Source organism: Geotrypetes seraphini, chromosome 14 (genome assembly GCF_902459505.1).
Source record: "Geotrypetes seraphini chromosome 14, aGeoSer1.1, whole genome shotgun sequence".
Lineage (NCBI taxonomy): Eukaryota > Metazoa > Chordata > Amphibia > Gymnophiona > Dermophiidae > Geotrypetes > Geotrypetes seraphini.
In genome coordinates this window covers 21,318,043-21,336,916 of record NC_047097.1, presented here as the reverse complement: position 1 = coordinate 21,336,916, position 18,874 = coordinate 21,318,043, and the positions used below count along the sequence as shown (strand labels likewise).

General features: G+C 45.7%; 1 protein-coding gene across 1 annotated transcript in view; it reads right to left on the bottom strand.

Annotated features, from left to right (window-relative positions):
- LEO1 (LEO1 homolog, Paf1/RNA polymerase II complex component) overlaps nt 1-18,874 on the bottom strand; it is a 49,500-nt gene that overhangs the window by 8,132 nt on the left and 22,494 nt on the right. The window contains 2 exon segments of the mRNA XM_033920899.1: nt 9,049-9,183; nt 18,672-18,766. Of these exon segments, the coding sequence (XP_033776790.1) occupies nt 9,049-9,183; nt 18,672-18,766 (230 nt within the window).

The window sequence follows — 18,874 nt, the reverse complement described above, 5'->3', positions numbered from 1 at the left end:
TAAGAAAATCTTCAAAAAAACTAAGAGTGGTTCAAAATACTGCTGTCTGACTGATTTTCGGTCTGACAAAATGGGAGCATGTTACTCCTTATTACCAAAAATTACACTGGCTACCAATTGAGGCTAGAGTTTTATTCAAATTCACAAGTATTTGCTTCAAATCAACCTTCAGTATGTCCCCATTTCTCTTTAAATCACTCCAGTAAGCCCACGTGTAGAGTCCAGTTATTCACAGATCCTACTGTCAAATTGTGTCATTTGAAGAGATTTCTTGAGAGAACTCTCTTTTTCCAGGCAGCCAAAATAAACGCCTGGTTTGGCAAAATCATGCCAGGAATCTCATCCTATTATTTTTTTTAGAAAACTATTAAAAACACAACTATTTGACAAATTTGTAACCCAAGCTTCCTAATGCTTTTTAAATATAACATGTATTGTGTACATTCTAGAAATTGACGCATCTTTTTGAACTGTATTTTCACTGGATGTTCAGCCTTATCTGCTGTGAACCGCCTAGAACCATTCGTGGTCTGGCAGTATATAAGGATTATTATTATTATTATTATTCTGAACACAGCAGCAAACAGGTCGGAAAGGTAGGACTGTAAACTAGGGATCCAGGTTCAAATTCCACTTTAACTCTTTTTCTTTTTTTACTTTTAAATTGTGAGTCCTCCAGAAACAGATATACTAAATATTAAAAACACCTACAATCATGAGGGCTATTGAGGTGGTGTACAGTCAAGTATGGAGAAATTAGGTTCTTACCTGCTAATTTTCTTTCTTTTAGTCCCTCCAGACCTGCACAGACAGATGATTTATGCTCTTCTGCCAGGAGGTGGAGACTGAGAACATATTGACTTTTAGCAGTAGTACAAGTGAGCTGTGCAGTCCCATCTACAATCAGTCTGATGAATAGCCAAGCATGGACTAACAAAGAACTTAAGAATTGTGAACTATAAACACAACAACTCCCCACAGAAATGGAGAAGACAAAATAGTTGTTCGAATTGGACAGAGAGACACTGTTGGATACTGACTAGAACAAAAAGCCTTCAAAGTGTCCCCACAGGTCGCCAGCTAAGCCAGACAAATCAAATGCAGCTGCTTCTATTACACTCCCCAAAACCAAGAAAAAGTATCACAGAAAAAACCGACTCTTCAGAACATAAGCAGTGCCTCTACTGGGTCAGACCCGAGGTCCATCGTGCCCAGCAGTCCGCTCATGCGGCAGCCCAACAGGTCCAGGACCTGTACAGTAGCCCTCTATCTATACCCCTCTATCCCTTTTTCCAGCAGGAAATTGTCCAATCCTTTCTTGAACTCCAGTACCGTGCTCTGTCCTATTACGTCTTCTGGAAGCGCATTCCAGGTGTCCATTCGTTCTGAATCTGTCTCCTTCCAACTTTTCCGAATGCCCTCTTGTTCTTTTATGTTTTGAAAGTTTGAGGAATCTGTCCCTCTCTACTCTCTCTATGCCCTTCATGATCTTGTAGGTCTCCATTATGTCTCCTCTGAGTCTCCGCTTTTCCAGGGAGAAGAGCCCCAGTCTCTCCAATCTTTCAGTGTATGAAAGGTTTTCCATGCCCTTAATCATTCGTGTTGCTCTCCTCTGGACCCTCTCAAGTATTGCCATATCCTTCTTAAGGTACGGTGACCAATACTGAACACAGTACTCCAGATGCGGGCGCACCATTGCCCGATACAACGGCAGTATGACTTCTCTCGTTCTGGTCGTAATACCCTTCTTAATAATACCCAACATTCTGTTTGCCTTCTTCGCGGCTGCTGCGCATTGTGCTGTTGACTTCATTGTTGTGTCCACCAGTACCAGTACCAGTACCAGTTGTGTCCAAATCTCTTTCAAGGTTACTTCCCTCTAATACTAATCCCCCCATTTGGTAGCTGAACATCGGGTTTTTTCTCCCTAAATGCATGACCTTGCATTTCCCCACATTGAAGTCCATCTGCCATTTATTCGCCCACTCCTCCAGTTTGCTTAGGTCCCTTTGTAGGTCCTCACACTCTTCCGCATTTCTAACCCTTCCACAGAGTTTAGTGTCATCCGCAAATTTGATAGAAAACCAAGCAAAACGACAGGGAGGGTTCAGTGCCAGTCTGGATTAACTAAAAGAAAGAAAATTAGCAGATAAGAACCTAATTTCTCCTTATCATCCCTCCAGACCAGAACAGACGGATGGGACGTACCAAAGCAGTACTCATCATGGGTGAGACCCCTGAAGGGCCGTCACAAGAACACATTCACCGAATATCACGTCCCAACATGCCTGAATGTCCATGCAGTAAAGGCCAACAAAGGAATGGAGAGAAGACCAAACCGCAGCTTTACAGATATCCACAAGAGAACTCTCAGCTAAAGAGGCTGCCTGACCATGAGTGGAATGAGCTGTGAGAAAATCCAGAACAGGTTTCTTCTGAAGAAGGTACACTGAAGCGATATCCTCCTTGATCCAGCGAACAATTGTAGCAAAAAAAGCACCGTCCCCCTTATGAAGACTCACGAGGACAAAAAGATGATCCGACTTACGAACTCCTGGGTCTGTTGAGCATAAACACGAAGGACCCTAAAGTTGCACAATTTCCTCTGCTCCAAAGAGCCCTCCTGACTACCCAAGACCGGAAGGGAAACCGACTGGTTGTTATGAAACAGAGAAATGACCTTAGGAAGAAAGGAGGGAACCAGCTACAACCCAATCCACTTCCTAGAGAACTCCATCGTGATCTCAGCCCACCCCTGGTAAAACGGGCACCTACCAAAATTTGGGGAAGGACCCGAACCGAGTCATTGGGCCAGACAGGCGGACCCCTCCTGCGAGCTCCCCGAAAGGACTGCATGTGTTCAAAGAATCATCCTCTGGAAGGGAAAGAGGCTGAACCCCAGTCCGGGTAATATTGGCAAAACTCACACAGACACTCATGCTGGCGCCACCCCAAGCCACTAGACGAGGTTGGTCCTCCAGAAGCTGAGGCATCTTAGAATCACTCAAGGCCTGAACAAGCTTATCCAATTCTTCCCCCAAAAGGAAGGAACCCAAAAAAGGAAATTTACTGAGCTTCGACTTAAGAGATCGCATCCACTGACCAATCATGAAGCTACAGGGTACGACGAGTAGCACCCTAATGCTCATAGACTTGGCAGATGCCTGCAACAAATCATACATGACATCAGAAACATAAGAAGCACAGAGCTCAATTTTAGCTACTAAGGACCAGTCAGCAGACACACTCGGATCACCAGAAACAAGCCCAGGCCACTAGACCGCCATAAATTGCTGCCTGGACAGGCAGCCACATCAAAGCTCTGTTTAAGGAGAGACTCCATTTTGTGGTCCTGAGGTCTCTCAAGGCCGAACCACCTTCCATGGGCACCATATGCCTGCAAGCAATGGCTAAGACTACAGTTTCAACCACAGGAGACTTAAAAGTATCCCTATCCCCATCAGGAATGGGATAGAGACAAGCCATGGACCGCGCCAGGAGGAAAGGCGCGTCCGGAGTCTTCCACTGAGCGTGCACCATATCCCGAATATCCTGATGCATAGGAAAAGAATGGGAGGCTGACCGGATTCCCCGAAGCAGAGGGTCCACAACCTGAGGGGGGATCCTTAGCTTCTTCCCCAAAACGCAAAACTGAAGCACCTGAAGAATAAGCTCCTGCAGCCCTTCCCAGTGAAAATGACCAAAGCATCCTCGCCAACTGGTGGTCCAGAAACCCAACCGCCTACATCATCTGCCCCCCTGAGGGGATCTTGGGGGTCTTCCATGAGGTCCAAGTCTTCATCGGGTGAAACCGCGTCACTGAGGAAAAAATCTTCATCCCACGAAACCTGCAAACACTTAGATGGAGGGAGGGGGGAGGGCTAGACGGGGCAGATGCTGGATGGAGAGATCCCCCCCCAAAGAACCGGAGACCCCCCAGGGAAGAAGCAGGACCCCCCAGCCACCTGCAAATAAGCCTTGTACATGGCTAAGACAAAATCAGCTCCTCAGGTCTTCTGACCACCTCACCTTCCCTGTCACCACAGATAATGACCACCAGGACCCCTCAGGGGAATTAGGGAAGACACGCGGTCCAGGTCCGATCCCGGTGTACCTCTATGGAACCGCAGCAGCCTGCGCTCTACACCTTAGCGGACGAACCTGGGGAGACATGGCTCCCATCCTCCAATTCTTTAGTCAGACGAGCCACAGCTTTATAGTCAGTTTGAAATTTATTCAAACTGCCTTCCATCTCAGAAACCCGGTGTTCCAACTGCACAGTCTTATCATCACATACCTTTAACTGCTGAGAGAGATTGTGAATTTCTTCTTTTAATATCTTTAGTTCAATTGTATTATCCTGAAGCATCTCCCTCATAGATTTCAGCTCCATTATCACTTGTTCAAACATTTCTGAGGTATCCTTAGAAGTGGCACTTTTAATAGAGTTGGTAGGTCTGGTTTAGCCCATTTAGCTGTGGCCCCCGCATCAAATGCTGTCTCTAATCTGGTCTGACTTCCAGAAGCCATATCTGCTGCAGAAGATTTCATCAATAAAAATATTCACAAGAGTAAATTTGACCTTATTTGCTGACAAGTTGGTTGAATAGTGCTGCTGAGGGAAGAGCTGTAGAAGCACCCGTCCATCTTCTGTTGCTACCATGCCATGCCCCTCCAGGAGAGAGATGGCTCCCGATCCCAGAGACCCAATAAAATATGGAGGCTGTCTAGAGGGTTTATTGCAGTATAAGCTTACAGAGCACCCTCTAGAGGCAGACAAAATTTAAGATGTCTGCGATCTCCCGCTGAAGGATCACTCCCACAGAATTAATCCACAGCACGTGGGCAAAACCCATGATACATATCAAATAAAAGACTAGAAATTGAAAAATAAATCACAAGATGAGACCATCACCCATGCAGCAGGGCTTCAGGAACAAACTGAGCATCATGGGAAGTACACAGAGAGATATCCTGAAGGGGAGGGGACAAGATTTGTTTGTGTGCCCTGCAGCCAGGGCTAAAGAGGATACAAGATCCCTCGAGTTCAGCCTCCAGAGGGATTGTACAAGAATGAGCACTTTTTAAGTTTAATAATAAAAATAATAGTTTATTTTTGTATACCGCCACACATCAGTTCTTGGCGGTTTACACAGTAAATTACAAAGTATTTAAGATACAGAGCCAGATAACAGTGTCTTATAAAAGGAAATAACACAATTCAATAAAAGATACTAACTGACAAAAGTACAACCCTAATTTATTCAAAGTATGCACATTATAGATTATTTATACTAAAATAGATAAGCTTCTGTAAACCTTATTCCATAAAAATAATAAAAATCCATTTATCAAATTGATATTGATATCTATTAAGTATTGCACTGTTTAAATAGATAGGTCTTAAAATCTTTCCGAAATTGCTGATAAGTGAGGGCTGGAGTAATAAGAGCATTCAAGTATGTATTCGTTATTCCTGCTTGAAACACCAGAGTCCTATCTAAAAATTTCTTAAAACGGCACGTTTTCGCTGAAGGAAAATAAAACCAGCCAGTTCTACGTATATTTTTTTTACATATAAAAAATCTAAAATGAGCAACAAGATAAGATGGGGCCAACCCAAATAAGACTTTGTAGCAAATACATCCAAATTTAAACAACACTCTAGCCTCAAACGGCAACCAGTGGAGCCTTTGATAATATGAGCTGATTGTAAACCGCTAGGGAGGGAAAAAAGTGCAGGTTAGCAATAAAAAATAATTAAGCTCAATTAAAGGCTTCCTTTCACACCGGCACTGCCTCAGGACATTTTTTATTTAACTAAAAAAAAACTTTAACTGACAAAGGAGCAGACCCTAAAGGCTCTCAATGCTGTACTTTGCCTGATTGTGGCAAGGCATACAGCTGAGGTACCTCTAAACAAAAATTGGGGAGGGGGGAGGGACTCGACCATCTGAGTATGGCACCCCCGAAAGGGTCCAAGCTATATCCGGACAGCAAAAAAAAAAAAAGGACAAAGGCCTTTAATCAGATCCAAGAGACCCTAACTAACAACAGGAAAGACTGCACAGGCTTACCACCTCCACCTGCTGGAGACTGAGAACAGACTAATTGTAGATGGGACTGCACAGCTCACGTGTACTACTTCCAAAAGTCTGTTCTCAGTCTCCATCTGCTGGCAGAGGAGCGTAAACCATCTATCTGTGCCGGTCTGGAGGGACGATAAAGAAAGTAGGTATTTCCATTTGTCTGGAAGGCTCACCATTTAAAATAACAGAGTTGCAGTGGAATATGAACCTGGATGCTTTGAATTTAAGTCCACTGCACTGACCACTAGGCTCCTCTGCTCTGCAGGGCAATTTTCATGCAAATGCTGCCAGACAGTCATTCTTTGTCTCTGCTTTTTTGCTGCTCATAATCTGGACGTTTTATTTTGGAAAATGGCTATTTATTTTGGACATTCTCACATATTACTGAGCAAGAAACCTCAAAATTCATTCAGTTTGAAAATGGCTATGAAATGGATAGGGTTTTTGGACTTGGGCATTCTTTCTAAAATGCCCCTCCATGTGTATTAAGATTGGAAAGGGGATAAATAACAATTAAACAGTGAGACCAGAGCATTTCTAATGCCATCTTGGTTTGCAAAATCAAAATCTCACATTGAAACAGAAAGGAATTTCCATCACTGCAAAAAGAAGTTTGCAAATGCTTCACTTCCAGACTGTTTCCATCAGAGTGGTGTCTTGCACACCTTTATATATCTATAAAATTAAAATGCTAAAATTATGGAAAGAAATATTCTTTGTTCTATATACTGTAGTTAACACAATCTTATCATCTTTCTGCAGTTTCATGATCAGATTTTGCTCCAATTTTCACTCCAAACTGCTCAGGCTTTAAACAGCAAGTTGTCGGAATGCACTGCAATGCTTAAGCTGAGAGGCCATCAAAGAAAATACTAGTGTACAGGGTTTTTTTTTTTCTTTTGTAGGCATTTGGGTCAGAAGGATAACATCCTTGCTTTTGTTTTCTCTTTAAATGCTAATAATTTTTGCTCATTGGCATCTCCCTATTGTTGTTCATTGTCTGTTAACACCCAATGTGCTCTGCAAGACTATTTTACATTAAAATCTGTTATCGCACCAAGAGCAAGGTTTTGGAACTATCTGAATAAATGGTCCAAAACAAATATCTACATATATAACCCCAGAGGGAGAGAGAAGAGAGTAAATCCATAACAGCTACTTTCTGACCACTGATGAAATTGCTCCTCTTTAATTAAATTCATGAATGTAAAAAACAAAATAAACCTATGAAACATTTAAACTCTGAAATGTGCTTTTAGTTAATTTCAGCGAGATTCATCAGTGTCATAAAACTACAGGACGAAGTGAAAGAGAAAAATATGATCCACTGCCCCACTTAAAGGGTTAAGCATAATAATGTGCTATGTAGAAGGTGATCAATCCTGTTTTTTCAGTTTCAGCAGAAACTGAATCTGCAGCCAAATTTACCATGCTAAAAATGGTACTGGCACATTCCCCTCAAACCAAAGCAGCCCAACTCTGCCCCCCGTGAAAAACAGGCCCCATTCTGCTCTCTCCCCTCCAAACAAAAATGTGACCCCCACACTAGGCCTACCTTACAAATCTTGATGGTCTAGTTGACTTGTCGGGACAGGAGAGATCCGTACTGACTTGGATCACTTCTATCTGCAGTCTGAGATGGTGTTAGGAGTGCTCTGATCTCACCATTCACCATACATACTCGAATATAAACCGAGACAACATTTTTCTTCTAAAATAAGGGGAAAGATGTTAACTCAAATATAAACTGATGGTTTATATTCAAGTACTGGTACTGAGGCAGAAGTGACCCCCACCTCCCTTCCCTGAAGTGTCATGTCTTCCGGCTCTGCAGCCAGCCAGTCCACCCCCTTTCCCAGACCCTCTGCGCGTCTCAAGTACTGCCCTGGTGGTCCAGTGGTGCGGGATACCAGAGCTACCAATCGATTGCTTCCTCCCGGAGACTTTGCCTCTGCAACTAACCAGCTCAACCCTTCCCCTCCCCTTCAGGATTACCTTAGATCCCTAGCAGGGCAGGAACAATCCTTCTATACTCCTGCCCAGCAGTATCTGTGGTTAAAAATATTTTTAAAAAGGCTGCAAAATTCCACGCAACCTCGCAAACCATTTTTTTTTAATTTTTTTTTTTAATTATGGAGACTGCCGGGCAGGAGCGTAGAAGGATCACTTCTGCCCTACCTCACCATTTGACCACCAGGGACCTAAGATAAGCCTGCAGGGGGACTGAGAAGGGAGGGGCAGGCTGGTTAGTTGTAGAGGCAAAGTCACTATGAAGGAGAGAGGGATTGATCAGTAGGTCTGGCTCCCTGCACCATTTGACCACCAGGCCAGTACTGGAGATCCACTATGGGTCCAGGTGAATGAGTGGTTAGATGGGACATGAATATAAATCAACCCCCATTTATTGGGCCCAAAAATCTCAGTTTATATTAGAGCATATATGGTAATTGTTATCTATCCCTTTTCAAAGTTTAATACACATAGAAAGACATTTTAAAAAGAATGTCCAAATCAGAACGGGGATTCTTGCTCATAATGTCCAAAAAATCCCTATCAATCTCAAGAAAGCTTCTGGCACCTCTTGCAGCATAAAGCTGCCATGGGAAGTTGCAGCAGCCATTCTGACTGCAGAGCTGGCATGGGGCAGGAGCAGCCCTCGTTTTTTGTCTGTGGGGGGAGTGAAGCCAGAGTGGGATGTGTTTTTACTCAGGGGTGGGGGCATTTTGATTTCAGCCAAAATGCACTCACATTTTTGGCTGAAACCGAAACAAGGCTGAATATGGACCAGTTTCAGTGCCAAAGCCAAAACTGAAACTCAGTCAGCCTCTAATGCTAAGTTTGGCGAAAGACAATTTGCACTACATTAGGTGCACAGTTTCATGTCACTATCTTCTCAAGTTTATTCAGAATGCTGAAGTGTGATATTGTTGTTCGGCTAACGCTGGCTTCCTCTTCTTACCTGAAAGTTAGCTTGGTCTTGAACACAGCTTGGCCCTGTAGACCAGTTCCCTGTCTGATGAACAAATGATTGTGGTCCCCTTGTAATGGTGCTTTGTACACATCGAAGACTTCATTGCCCAAATGTAATGACATGCTTCAAAGACAAATATTTATGGGTCATTAAATGTCCTAAATGACAAAAATAAATTGATACAAGCTGAATATTCTAATAAATATGTAACCACAAAAAAAATTCATAAGATAAATCAACATCAGAGATTCTATATAGCACGTTTCCAATCAAATACGGAGAAAAGACCTCAGTGTTTCCCAGGAGCATACCTGGGAAAATTTCTATGGGAAGTATTCAGTTGACATAGAGAAATACATCCTCAGTCTGAGGAAAAAATCCGTTTCAAAAACAGGGCCTGTCGGGAAATCTAAAAGGGAAATCTAAATCATTCCCCTGTGCGTTGCAATTATGCAGCACTAGGGTTCAACTGCGGAGATTTTTTTCAATATCAGAGGATATAGAATGATCACGTAAGATAAGTGCTGGTATCCTACTGTTTTATGAAAATCTAATTCAAAAAAGTTCTGTGATTATAGTTTTTGAAACAGAGTTTTTCTCAGACTGAGGATGTATTTCTCTATGGCAACAGAATAATTGCCATATAAAGTTTCCTGGGTATGCTCCTGGGAAACACTGAGGTCTTTTCTCTGTATTAGATTGGAAATGTGCTATATAGAATCATTAAATGTCCTGCCATCCTTGTAAGAAAAATCAAAATGTTTATGCAAAACAGGTGTACAATTCTCAGCCTTCCAAATAAAAACCAAGTTAGAAAAAAAAACAAAAAACAACAACATAGAAAAGTGACGGCAGAAAAGGGCCAAGGCCCATCAAGTCTGCCCACTCCATTGACCCTCCCTCCTAGCTACCCTTTGAGATATCGTGCTCTGATGACCCATCCCCTTAACTCTACCCTCCTAGAGATCCGACCTGGGCATCCCATCTGTTTTTAAAATCTGCCACGCTGCTGGCCTCGATCACCTGCACTGGAAACTCATTCCAATTGTCAACCACTCTTTCAGTGAAGAAATACTTCCTGGTGTCGCCATGAAACTTCCTGCCCCTGATTTTTAGCGGATGTCCTCTTGTGGTCGAGGGTCCCCAAAGAGAGAACATATCATCTTCCACCTTGATACGACCAGTGATATACTTAAATGTCTCAATCATGTCTCCCCTCTCCCTACGTTCTTCAAGAGAGTATAGTCGCAATTCGTTCAGCCTTTCTCCGTACGGGAGATCCTTGAGCCCGGAGACCATCCTGGTGGCCATTCGCTGAACCGACTCAACTCTCAGTACATCTTTACGGTAATGTGGTCTCCAGAATTGCACACAGTACTCCAGGTGAGGCCTCACCATGGTTCTGTACAGTGGCATTAGGATGTCAGGCTTCCAACTTACAAAGCTCCTGCGGATACAACCCAGTATTTGCCTAGCCTTGAATGAAGCCTTCTCCACTTGATTGGCAGTTTTCATGTCTTCACTAATGATCACCCCTAAATCGCATTCTGCTGCAGTCCTAGCCGGGTTTCTCCATTTAATGTGTACGTTCTGCATGGATTATTGTTGCCAAGGTGCATGACCTTGCATTTTTTAGCATTGAAGCTTAGCTGCCAGATCGAGGACCAATGTTCCAATAAAAGCAGGTCCTGCGTCATACAATCAGGCAATTTGCTGTTGCTGTTGCTTACAATGTTACAAAGTTTGGCATCATCGGCGAATAACGTTATTTTTCCTTGAAGCCCTTGAGGCAGGTCTCCTATGAATATGTTGAAAAGGATTGGGTCCAAGACTGAGCCCTGCGGCACACTGCTGGTCACCTCCGACGTTTTAGAGAGGGTATCATTAACCACCACCCTCTGAAGTCTACCACTCAGCCAATCGCTGACCCATGCTGTTAGTGTTCACCTAATCCCAACGATTTCATCTTATTCAACAACCTGTGGTGGGGAACACTATCAAAAGCTTTACTGAAGTCCAAGTACACGACGTCCAGGGACTCTCCCAAATCCAGTTTTCTTGTTACCCAGTCAAAGAAGCTGATAAGATTGGATTGGCAGGACCTACCCTTGGTGAATCCATGTTGGTGGGGATCGCGTAGATTCTCCTCGTCCAGAATCGTGTCCAATTTTCGTTTGATTAGTTTTTCCATGAGTTTACTCACTATCGATGTGAGACTCATCGGTCTGTAATTCGCAGCTTCTGCTCTGCAACCCTTTTTGTGCAGAGGAACAACATTAGCTGATTTCCAGTCCAAGTTCTACCCGCACTCAGAGACAGATTGAAGAGTGCGGCTAACGGTTCTGCTAGGACGTCACACAGCTCTCTGAGTACTCTGGGGTGCAGATTGTCTGGTCCCATGGCTTTGTTCACCTTGAGTCTTGATAGTTCCTCGTTGACATCACCAGGAGCAAACTCGAAATTTCGAAACGGGTCTTTCGAACATTGCTTTGCCTGTAAGTTATCAATTCTTTTTGATTTTAGAGATAGAGATAAATTATCATATATAGTGTCTGACAAAGGAATGCAGAGAAGACCAGACTGCAGCCTTGCAAATATCCACTGGAGGCACTAGAGAAGACTCAGCTCAAGAAGCTGCCTGACCCCTAATGGAATGAGCCTTGAGAAAGTCGGGAACAGGTTTCTTCTTCAGAAGATAAGCGAAAGCAATAGTCTCCTTGATCCAGCGCGCAATAGTAGCTTTAGAAGCGCCAGAAGGACAAAGAGATGATCTGATTTCCTGATCTCCTGGGTTCTCTGCACATAAGAGCAAAGGACCGGACTGACATCTAACTTGCGCAGCTGTTTTTCCTCAGAAGAGCCCTCCCGACTACCCAACACCAGGAGGACTAGAGTGATTCGCATGAAAAGGAGAAACTACTTTGGGAAGAAAGGGAGGAACAGGCCTCAAGACAACCCGCTCCCTAGAAAACTCCAAGAAGGGAGCTCTACAAGAGAAAGCCTGCAGCTCAGAAACACATCTAGAAGTAATAGCCACCAAGAATACCACTGTAAGAGTAAGGTCCTTCAAAGAACAGTTGCCTAACTATTCAAAAGGAGGGCGCACTAGAACTGACAGAACCAGATTGAGATCACAAGATGGAACAGAGGGCCGCAAGAAGCGAATCACATAAAGAATGGCAGTCAAATGCTGACCTGACACTAACCTCCGAAAGGCTGACAAGGTTGCAAGCTGAACCCGGAGAGAAGACCAAGCCAGTCCCCTATCCAGGCCATTCTGCAAAAACTCTAAGATGTTAGGCAGGGAAGTGCGAAAAGAAACCACTCCATGCGCATCACACCACTCCTCAAATAGATGCCAAACCATCACATAAATCTGAGAGATGGAAAGCCTCCAGGACCCCAAGAGAGTTGAGATCACTTTATCTGAATCCCCCTTCTTACCTAGGCGACCCCTTTCAAGAGCCAAGCTGTAAGACAAAAGGGACCTGGATTAAGCATTGGAATGGGACCCTGAGTTAGAAGGTTGTCCAAGAGAGGCAGAGGATCTGCCACCAGATGCCTCACCAAATCTGTGCACTATGGTCGTCAAGGCCAATCCGGAGCCACCAGAACCACGAGGCCCGAATGGCGAATTATGCAGAGAACTCTGCCCACTAATGGCCACGGAGGGAACACATACAACAGCCCCTTCATTGGCCACGGTTGAACCAGAGCTTCCAGGCAGGAAGCGATGATGGGAGGCCCGAATAGGAATGTGTAAGTAGGCCTTGGTCAGATCGAGAGAGGACAGAAACTCCCCGGCTGAACCGCCAGAATCACAGACCGCAGAGTTTCCATGCAGAAGGAAGGCACGTGAAGAGCCCTGTTGACCCCATTCAAATCCAGGATGGGTCGAAAGGTCCCTTCTGTCTTTGGCACCACAAAGTAAATCGAGTACCAACCTGTGCCCCACTCCTGCGGGGGAACTGGAACCACCGCGTGAAGATCCAACAATCTTTGAAGGGTCTGGCAAAAAGCCTGCTGCTTCCACGCCACCTGCGAGGGAGAAGCTAGAAACTGGTCTGGCAAGGACTTGACGAACTCCAGCGCATAGCCATCCCGGATCATTTCCAGAACCCACTGATCAGACATGATGTCTCTCCACTTTGGATAAAAGTCTCTCAACCGGGTGCACACCGGAACCAAGACAGGCGCTGGCAAGGAGTCATGGTACAGGACGGGCAGCAGGGGACCCGGCGGACTCTATGAAAGGACTGCATGCGCTGGAAGAACCTGCCTCTTGAGAGCCCAGGAAACTGAAAAGAAGCAGCCCCTCAACCGGAGCAGAAACGGTGGAAATCACGCTCATGCCCACAAGCAGCGCCACCTCGAGCCAGCGGCCTAGGCCTATCCTCAGGCAAACAAGGCACTTTATAATCAGTGAAATTCTAACCAACTTGTCCAGGTCCTCACCAAACAAGAAAGATCCTTTAAAAGGAAACTTCGTCAACTTAGCTTTGGACGCCAAATCCGCTGACAAAGTACAAAGCCAGAAGGCACAGTGTGCTGCCACTCCTAAGGCCCGAGACTTGGCAGACGCTTGCAAGAGGTCATACATGGCATCCGAGAGATAAGAAGCACCCAATTCAATTTTGGCAACTGCTTGCCTTAGCAAGTCCCAATTCTCAGATTTATCATCAAGTACATGCTGGGCCCAATGAAAACACGCCCCAGCCACCAGCCCGCCCCACATAGCCGCCTGGACCGACAAAGTTGTCACATCAAAACTCTGTTTAAGGAGGGACTCCAACTTACGCTCCTCCGGGTCCTTCAAGGCCACACCGCCCTCAACAGGCATGAGACCACTGCATCCACTACAGGCGACTTCAGAGTATCCATATCCCCTTCCGGAATAGGATACAGGCGGGCCATGGAGCGCGCAAAACGAAAAGGAGCTTCCAGCATCTGTCACTGTGCGAGCATGATGTCCAGAATATCCTGATGCGTAGGAAAAGAGTGGGAAGCAGAGCGAATCCCCTTAAGCAAGGGGTCCACCGTACGCGGGGGCTCCAACATAGGGTCCTCAAATTGCAAAATCGAGGAGACCTGAAGGATTAACTCATGGAGCTCTTCCCGCTGAAAAATGCGCACCACAGATGCATCTTCGCCAGCAGGGGGGTGCTCGAATCCCTCGCCGGCAGAATCTGGCCTCCCAAGAGGCCTCTTGGAATTCTTCCCAAGTGTCCAGGTCCTCAGCAATCACCTCTTGCTCCTCTGGGAAAAAATCCTCATCCAAAGAGACCTTCGGGTGTTTGGATGAGAGAGGAGTAGAGCGGGGCAAAACCACCACTGTGTGGGGCCACACCAGGGAAGGTATCATGGGTAACCCCCCCCCCCTCGAGACCTCCGGAACCTCCTGCAACTAGCATATAAGCTTTACAAAGTGCTAACATAAATTCAGGGGGAAAGACCCCCGGTGGCCCCAAGGGACTCCCTGTCCCAGCAGGGGACCCCGACATACCTTGCCCCTGTATTTCCAGAGCAGGGGGGGAAGGTCACCTGAGGTAACTGAAATGAATGAGGAGGTTCCTGCCAAAATTGGACCTGAAACCGCCAAAATTGGAGCTCCTGCAGCCTGTCGTGTCTGAAAAGCTTGGGACTTTTTTGACGCTGAGGCCGAGCAACCAACACGAAAAGGGAATCCCCAACTGAACCGGCGGTAAGGGAATCCTGTACTCCCTGACCGTCAGCGGTTGGGGAACCCCTCATGTGGGCGTCGGGGGAAGCCTGGGCTTCCCCACGATCCGAAGCCGTACCGCAAGGCACATGCATCCACTGCCGACAAGACTTCCCCACCGCTCCGGCCTGCACAACGCTTGCACAGGTTTGCCACGAGTACCTCGTGCCTGGAGTACTTTTTCCCTTTAAAAGAGCTCATTGTGCTGAAAACCGCCCTAGCTGTAAAGAAAGTGCCATTTAGTTGAGAAAAAACACAGGAAAAAAGGCATTTGTAAAGGGAAATGAGCCCTTTAGACCGGCACAGCTCAGAATTATTTTGTTATTTCTTTTTACTTAGTCAGGACAGACTCCACGGCTTTCAAAGTTGGAGGGCTGACCAACCAGGGGGTCAGGCCGCCTGCTGAGGCCTACTACAAAAATATGGGGAGGTGGAGGAAAGTGGGGGGAGGGACCCAGCACAAGACCCGCCGGGTTTAACACCCCCGAGGTCAGATGGATCCCCAAACAGAACCCGCCCAAGCTCTATCCGGCACAAAAAAGAGAACCACGAGTCCACAAACAAAGTTCCAACAGTGCTAAGAGGGGAGACTGAGGAAAATTGGAGTAGCAAGAGGGGCATGCTATACTGATATACATGTTTGATCTCAGTCTCCACCTGCTAGTAGCAGTGAGGCATATTACCCATTCGTAAGGACTACCAAGCGATACAGTCTACCAAGCGATACAGAAACAGTCCTTTTCATACATACAGAACACAACCTCTCTGTCCCTCACACTGGCACACTTGCTTCCTTGTCACCATCACCACACTGCCTACCCCTGATCCTGTTAGCATCATCTCTGTACCCCCTTATGCCTGTTCCTGTCACCAGATTCTCTCCCTTCCCCTTCACCCCATCCAGCCTGCCACTTCACTCTCTGCCCAAGGTGGAAGGCTATCACCTTGGCTGGCCTGTCTACCACCTTATTCTCTAGCCACCTGTCACCCATGCTCTATCTCACCATTGCCTCATTCTCCCTACCCCTCATGATGGTCGTCACCTGTCCCTTTTGCTAGTTCTCATATTAGCCATACTGCCTGCTTACTTGTCTCTGTTATCTTGTGCCCCACCTGCTCTCCCTGTCACCTCACTCCCTTCATTCTAGCTCTCACTCTTTCTTCTCCTCACCCTGGCCTGCCTGTCACTTCCCTCTCCCTTCCCCCTAGCTGTCTCCCACAATCCCAAGCCCACCTCTGCCTAACCTGTGGGCCAAATTGACTCTCCTCTCTTTCCTTCCCCTCCTGTCACATACATGCCAAGTTCCAGCACCCACCAAGCCTTTTCCCCTCCCCCACTAACCTGACCTCAGCAGCACCAGCCAGCTCCTACCAAGTGGTTTGGCAGGGGGAGTAGGCCCTCTCCCAGCCAGCCACCCCAGTGCCCAGGAGCTGCAGCCACCTTCACCACGGCAGGGAGGAGCCGTGGTGGGGGAGGTGAAGGGTTCTGGCCTGGCCCGCCCCACCCCCTGAGGTCCTTCCCTTCTCCAGACCCAGTGCCCACACTTACCCCGCGCAACTTTGGCCAGCTCAGGTAGGGGCGGGGTAGAACACAGCTGGGAGCCAGAGAGCCATCCTGCTCCTCGCTCAGGTGGCTGCACAAAGGCAACGAAAAGTGAAGCGTCGCAGCTCCCTAGAAGCAGCAATTCAGCCGCCGGCTCTCCCTCTTCTGGAGCTCATCACGTGGGCAGTAAGCTCAGCACAGGCACATTGGTTCAGCTGCAACACAATAGGCCAATCACAAATGACCTTAGAACTCTGAGGTCGTTTGTGATTGGCCCATTGTGCTGCAGCTAAACCAATGTGTGCCTGTGCTGAGCTTACTGCCTACGTGATGAGCTCCATGCCTACATGACATGCTGCTGATTCGTCAGGGCCTCAATTCGGGATAGGAACCCCAGTTCCATCCCCGTGGGAGTCCTGTCGGCCTTGGAGGGGTCCCCATGGGAGTCCCATTGACCTAGGGAGGATCCCCGCAGGACTCGCAGGATTTCCGTGATCCCCATTCCCGTGCAGACCTCTAGTCTATTATAGGTGAAGAGTTTCATATGGCAGGGCATTTTGGGGGTGGAGAGACAATTTTGGTAGCAGGGGCAGTTGCAGTTCAATTGCAGGGGCAGTTTATGGGGTGTGGGCAAATTGAAGTGGTGTAATTGTGGTGGCTGGTTAACAATTAGGGTAGTTCTCTTGATGGTATGGCAGTTGTATGGGGCTAGTTTTAGGGGGCGAGGAAGTGGGGCAGTTTTAGGGAGTAGAGGCATTTAAGTGGTTATAAGGACAGTTACAGGGCTCAACCTTTTTGGTGTGGGTCATATTGGGGAAGGTGAGGCAGTTGTAGGTGGGTATTGTTGGTGGGGTCAGTTCAAAAGACGACGTTCCAAACTGCTATGTTTCATCTGAGAGCAGTGTCTTCAAATGAGTTAGTTTTGTGCATACCACGACAGCAAGTAGTGAGGCACTCTTAAGCCAGAGCATGTGGAGTATTTATATATAAAATTTATATTCTACATTATCTGCAATTCTAAGCAGATATTAAGTACAAACTATAATCGCAATATACATACAGACAAAACATTCTACCAAAAACTACATCACATAAAATTCAACATGGGTAACCATTAAGACAAGGTATTTTACAACTAGGTACTTGCAACATGCCAAAGAAGGCTTACTTCTGAAATTCTATTCTGGAGAAGCTAGACCTGTGTATCCTATAGAAGTGCATTAGGACTTATTTCTCTAAAGTAGGGTTGTCCAAGTCCAGTCCTCGAGATCTACTAGCAGGCCAGGTTTTCAGGATATCCACAATGAATATGCATGAGAGAGATTGGCTTGCACTGCCTTCTTGGTAGCAAATCTCTCTCTCATGCAGATTCATTGTGGATATCCTGAAAACCTGGCCTGCCAGTAGATCTCAAGGACCGGACTTGGGCAGCCCTGCTCTAGAATCTTATGTCCAATCTAGCCCATTTTCAAACTCAACGTTTCAAGTTCAAGTTTAATAAAAATTTGTATACTGCCTATCCTATCAGTTTTCTAAGCGGTTTGTACATAATAAAAATAGTAAAATAGAGTAACATACAGGACCTACTGGAACGATAGGATTAAGGCAAAGAAGTACATTATAAAATAGGAAAGAAAGCCATATAGGGGAAATACAAAAGGTAGGGAGATCCCATCTGATAACCAAAGCAAATGAAAGATAATGTTTCATAAGGTAAGTGCATTAGAGGTTGAATGCATGTATAAAAAGAAATGTTTTTAGTTTTTCCTTTGAAATGATCTAGCATGGGTTCATCCCATAGTTCCAAAGAGATGGGAATGTGGCGGAGAAGTTTGTTATTCATGCAGTGCTAATATGGAGAGAGGGAACCTTTAAAAGATTTTGTGATTATAATCTCAGTGTTCTAGCTGGGGCGTAGTGAATTAGAAAATTGTTTAAGAATTCCTGCTGGTTGTTACGGAGTGTTTTGAATGTTAAAAGTATGATTTTATAGATCATTCTGTGTGGAAAAGGGAGCCAGTGAGCTTTTATCAGAAGAGGTGTGACATGGTCAAATTGTTTCACATTTCCAATAAGTTTTATTGCTGTGTTTCGTATAACCTGCAAGTGTCTGATTCCTTTCTGCGTGATACCTTTATATAGTGAGTTGAAATCTAAACACTTTCACTGCTTCATCCTCCATACATCCCATTCCATTTAATTTTTGCAGAATTATTTTGCCCCCTGACAAATGGACAACAGACAGACATTTCTCAGCTCCTTTGGTACAGTTCTTTCCAGCTTCTGTTAGGTTGGAAAGAATAAAAAGCAGCTGTGATTGCTTCACCATTGATGAAAGTGTCAACTAACCTTCCATCAGACCACTTAACTATGCGTGCATTGCTTTCTCTAACTTCATTTCCCTCTTCATCCCGCCGTGTCCTCCATCTTATGGTGTTTTCAACCTGCATGAACAGACAATGGTTACATGTACATCCCCAACAAATACAACCAAGACATGCTGCTCTGCATACTCAACACCTTTATGTTATGTACTTTCTGATCATCATCAT